General features: G+C 57.4%; 1 protein-coding gene across 13 annotated transcripts in view; it reads left to right on the plus strand.

The window, feature by feature from the left end:
* PLA2G6 (phospholipase A2 group VI) overlaps positions 1-5,094 on the plus strand; it is a 49,385-nt gene that overhangs the window by 35,870 nt on the left and 8,421 nt on the right. For 12 of the 13 annotated variants that reach the window (XM_027871491.1, XM_027871454.1, XM_027871477.1 and 9 more), the window contains 2 exons: positions 1,757-1,865; positions 2,979-3,125. In XM_027871491.1, the coding sequence (XP_027727292.1) occupies positions 1,757-1,865; positions 2,979-3,125 (256 nt within the window). The remainder of the gene's footprint in view (positions 1-1,756; positions 1,866-2,978; positions 3,126-5,094) is intronic. The other variant, XM_027871530.1, reaches the window with a different exon arrangement.

Here is a 5,094-nt window from a genome sequence, read left to right on the forward strand (position 1 = left end):
AAGACTAGCCGCTAAGTCGCAGAAGACTAGCCGCTAAGTCGCAGAAGACTAGCCGCTAAGTCTCAGAAGACTAGCCGCTAAGTCGCAGAAGACTAGCCGCTAAGTCGCAGAAGACTAGCTACTAAGACCAGCGAACCTGTCCTACACTAAGTCGCAGTTCCTCCCTCCAAGTACGGTGGTAATCATTTGCCTACTTTTGGGGAGTGCTGTGAAGCTTACAAAGTCGTCTCGTCGCAGCAGCCCTCTGAGCTCGATGGTGTGTTTGGAATCGCCCCCATTTTAAAGAGGAAGCTGACCCAGAGGGAGGTGATGTGACTGCGCTGACATCTCTTAGAGAGGCAGAGCTGGGTCTGGGGTCTGGTGCCGCTGACACCGTCACCTCAGACCAGTGAAGTCCACAGTAAATCTGGAGGCAGATCCGGGTTGGATTCTCCAGTGCGGGTGTTTGGGGTCACCGTCGGAGGTTGGCGTTGGGGAGGACAGTTAGCTGGTGGCCCTGGGGTCGGACAGATCCTGGGGCTCATTGGGGCCTGTCATAGATTTCTGTGGCTGTCTTGTCATGGTCTTGCTCTCGGCCATCCAGGCTTCTGGACCAGCCTTCTCCCTCTTGCTCTAGGTCCTGGGAAGTGATGGGCACACCCTCGGTTCTAGAAATCAAGGGTGAGGGAGTGGAGGGTCAATTCTTCCCATCTCTAGACTTCAGGTTTGCTTTCTTGACCTTGAAAATGTTTCACAATGCTGAGGAAGGACACTTCAGAAGGCAGGGATGGCCCAGCTGGGGTAGGGTGTGAGGATAATGAACGTTTTAGGCTCTTTCCTCTACTTCTTGCCCTTGCCCAGGGTTACTAATGAGAGCTCTCATTTATAAAATGTAAGGTTTGCAAAGCACTGTATCTAGTCATTTGACCCTCACGAGAACCCTGCCATGTAGGTACTATTATGACCCCCATTTTACAGATGAGAAAATTGAGACTGAGAAGGGGTAAGTGACTTGGTCAGGGTCACCCAATGGGGCAGGATTTGAGCTTGGGTCTTCCTGTCTCAAGGCCCAGTGCTCTGCCCACTGTGGGACCCAGCCACCTCAAAGCTAGGGGTCTGTGAGTCCATTGTCCAAAGGTGCCAAGTAGAGTTGCCGTTGGGGGCCCTGCCGGAGCCCCATAGCTGTTGTCTTGGGGAGGAACATGGATCCATGGACTCTCAGAGTTGGAAGAGCCGTTAGCGGCCACCAAGTCTAACAGATCCCTGAAGCAAGAGTCATACGTCCATGACATCCCTGACAGATGTCCCAACCCACAGGGAGCTTACTGTCTATCTGGGAGGGTGCAGCATGCCCAGAAATGTGGGAGCAGGGTCGGGGCAGGCCCAGGAGGCTGCAGACCTAGGGCCTTGGAAAGCTGAAGGGGGGAGATAAGGCTTTCGACCAGGGAGGATCGGAGAAGACGACCCCTGGGGAAAACCGTGGCCGAGCCGAGCGCCCGAGGGGAGCCCAGACGCCGTCAGAGCTGTCACCAAGTTGCGGGACAGCTTTGCTCGTGCAGACATTCTTCCTCATACTGTCTCCCTCTCATTTCCATCCACAATGCCTGCCTAGTGTTCCTGGGGGGTAGAGGAAATGGACCGAGGCCCTTTCCCCCGGACAGCTCCTCGGGTCCTCCCTAGGGCCCAGTCGCTCCTCTGCTGGGGAGGTTCCCCTCCCTGTGCCTAGGAGGGAGCACAGGAGGCCATCCCCTTCTTGAGTGCCCTCCCTTCCTTACAGAAAGACAACATGGAGATGATCAAGGCCCTCATCGTGTTTGGTGCTGAGGTGGACACCCCGAATGACTTTGGAGAGACTCCTGCCATGATTGCGTCCAGGGTCCACAAAGGTGGGTGCTTGTCCCCCAAGGGGGGGAGGAGGAGGGGGAGGAGGGTGCTCCTGTTGCTGCTTGTGGCTCCCTGTGGGGCAAAGCCTCACCCCCCCGGGCTCCCTGCGGGCTCATTCATTCCCTCAGCAAGCATTGGTTAGGCCCCTACTATGTGCCAGGCATTCTGCTAAGTGCTGGGGATGCAGAAAAGCAAAAGCAGCGCCTGCCCTTGGGAGCTTCCAGTCTGAGGGCAGAGGCAGCAGGTGCAGATGTCCATCCGTCAGCCCAAAACCACCAACCAAAATGAGTGGATCCAAACTAGATAATGAGAAACCAAGTAGGGAGGGAAACGTGTGCCCCCGCTCCCCGTGGCTCCCCAGAGGCCATCCCTCTCTAGAGCAGGCTGCCCCTTAGAGGACTGCCCAGGGACTTGTGGCGTGTGTATGAGTGCTGAGCCCCGGGGCCGCACAAGCCATGACCAACCCAGCACACGTACACTTCTCCCACCATCCACCTACATTAGATGGTCAAGATTCTGGGTCAGAGAGAGACCTCGGGCCCACAGGATTCAGAGTGACTGGGGGTAGGAACTTGAGAGGGTGTGGTGTGTGTGTGACAGACAGGGATGGGTTGCTTCCTTTTTGTGGTGGGGCCTCCTCTTTCCTTGTCTGTAAAATGGGGCAAACAGAAATCCCCTCACCTGGGAGCCTTGGGGATTAACCCTTCTGACTCTGGAAGGAGCTGTGGGATTCAGGGGCTTTGAGAATTGCAGGAAGAAGGAGCCTGGGGGACCACAGGTCATCTCTTTGCTCTGTCACTCGGTTTGAGGGAAGACGTGGCATTCCTAGAGAGACTGAGTGGGGAAAGTTGCCCATTGTGGTCCTGCCCAGGTTCTGCTGCTGGCCCCTTGTGGTCACTCTGGTTGTGGCTGGGCCCTTCAGGCTGGGGGTGCTGAGACAGCCCATGATCCTCGTGGAGCCGCTGGGGTCAGGCCACCCCGGTTCTCGCTCCCCCCCCCCCCCCCACAAACCCAGGAGGCCAGGGACTGGGGAGGGGGACTTGGTGTGGAATGAGCCTCTCAACTTGCCCATTGTCTCGATGCTGCTTGGCGTCCCGGCCCTGAACCGTGACCAGTGGCCACCAGGAATTCGCTCTTGGCTCTGCTGAAAACCATAGGGGCCGACCACCTCACAGCCCCCAGGGCGCCCCTGGAGGTCTCACAGCCTTCCACCTCCTCCCAGGACAGACCGCTGCCCCCACGGATGCCAATGCGCGAGATAGGTAGGCCTCTCCTCCCCCCATCCGCTCTCGCTCCTTTCCTTCTCCACAATTTCTCCAGGTGGCTCCAGGGTCAGCCAGCCTAAGGCAGAAAGAGCCAGGACATTCTCCGAGGTGGAGGGAGTGGGGTGTCTCCTGGGGGTGGAGACCCAGTGTCCCAGCCTGACACCCACAGGAAGAGAGCTTCCTGGACGCTCCCGGGGCAGATGGGCAAGGAGGGCAGCGTTGGTGGCCCTGAGGTCCTTCTTACCAGAGGGGGCAGGGGGAGCGCCCCCTCTGAGGCCAGGCACCCCGTGGATGCTGCTTTGGGCTAGAACCCCAACCCAAACCGCCGAGCAGAGCCCGCCTTGGGGCTGGGGCTGTCCCAGCTGAGCTCTCTCTTGGCTTATTGTTGGGACATTCTGACCCATGACTCTGGGCAGCCACTGCCACTCAGCGCCTCTAGGGGGATCTGGGCCGGGCCTGGGGCAGCGCAGGGTCATGGAGTCACAGGGCTTCCTGAGGCCAGCCCTTCCTTCCCCCTGTGCCTCAGTTTCCTCCTCTGTAGAAGCAGGAGGCTGAACTAAGTCATCTCGAGTGTCTTGCAGTTCTAAGCCCTTTGACGTCCCTGGTTCCAGGCTCATTTGAGAGACATCCCAGGTTCTAGCTCAGTCTAAGGAACCCTTGAGGGAGTTAGCCCATTTGACCTGGCCCAGGAGGAGGGCTGACCAGAGCTGAGCCTGGCTCCTGAGAGCCCCGGCTAGAGGCATTTGCTGAGATGGGCCCAGCATGTAGTCAGTGACCACAGGCCTGGACAGGCCACAGTTACAAGTCATCTCATCTCCTCCTTCAAGCCCTGCCTAGAACTGCCCCCACACACCCTTTTTTGTCTCTTGGTTTCACAGGCAGCCACTAAGCCAGGCTGGATGGCCACCCTGGCCCCAGAGGGGCCTGGGGCCCAGCAGCAGACCGGTAACATCCTGGGCATAGAGAGGCCGGGAAGGCCAGTCATGTCACAGGATTAGCTCTAGCACATGCACCCCGCCCTGCCCCCTCCCTCTCCTTCTCTCTCCTCTCTCCTCCCTTCTCTCTGTCTCTCTCCCTCCTTCTCTCTCTCTCTCTTCTCTCTGTCTGTCTCTCTGCTCCCTTCTCTCCTCTTCTCTTCTCTTTTCTCTCTCTCTGTCTCTGCCTCCCTCTATCTCTTCGTCCCTCTCTGCTTCTCTGTCTCTGTCTCTGTCTCCCTTCCTTCCTTCCTCCCTCCCTCTGTCTGTCTGTCTCCCTCTTTCTCTCTCTCTCTCACACACACACACACACACACACACACACACACACACACACACACTCATGTCACTCCCTCTTCCCTCCATTCTGTCAAATTTGGAGTCAGAGCATCGAGTTGAAAATGTTCACTCTACTCCTTTCTGTGACCTTGACCAAGGCTCTCAGCCCCTCTGGGCCTTAATTTCCAGTTCTGTAAAAAGAAAGTATTGGGGGCAGCTAGGTGGCGCAGGGTATAGAGCATTGGCCCTGGAGTCAGGAGGACCTGAGTTCAAATCTGGCGTCAAGACACATAACGCTCACTAGCTGTGAGACCCTGGGCCAGTCACTTCACCCCAATTGCCTAGCCACACACACAAAAAAAAGTGTTGACCTTATCTAAGTTCCCTTATGGCTCTAAATCCAGCACTCCTAGCTCTCAGCCAGCCTTATGCTCCCTCTCCCTTTCCTCCCTCTTCTTCCTTCCCCTTTCTTTCTCCCTCCCTCCTCCCCATTCCTCCTCCCTCTTTCCTTTCCCTCCTCCTCCTTCTCCATCCCTCCTCCCTCTCTCCCCCTCTCTCTTTCCCTTCCCTCCTCCTCTCTCCTCCCCATCCCTCCTCCCTCTTTCCCTTCCCTCCTCCTCCCTCCTCCCCATCCCTCCTCCCTCTTTCCTTTCCCTCCTCCTCCTTCTTCTCCATCCCTCCTCCCTCTCTCCCCCTCTCTCTTTCCCTTCCCT

Source organism: Vombatus ursinus, unplaced genomic scaffold, assembly GCF_900497805.2.
Source record: "Vombatus ursinus unplaced genomic scaffold, bare-nosed wombat genome assembly UNPS02003292.1, whole genome shotgun sequence".
NCBI lineage: Eukaryota > Metazoa > Chordata > Mammalia > Diprotodontia > Vombatidae > Vombatus > Vombatus ursinus.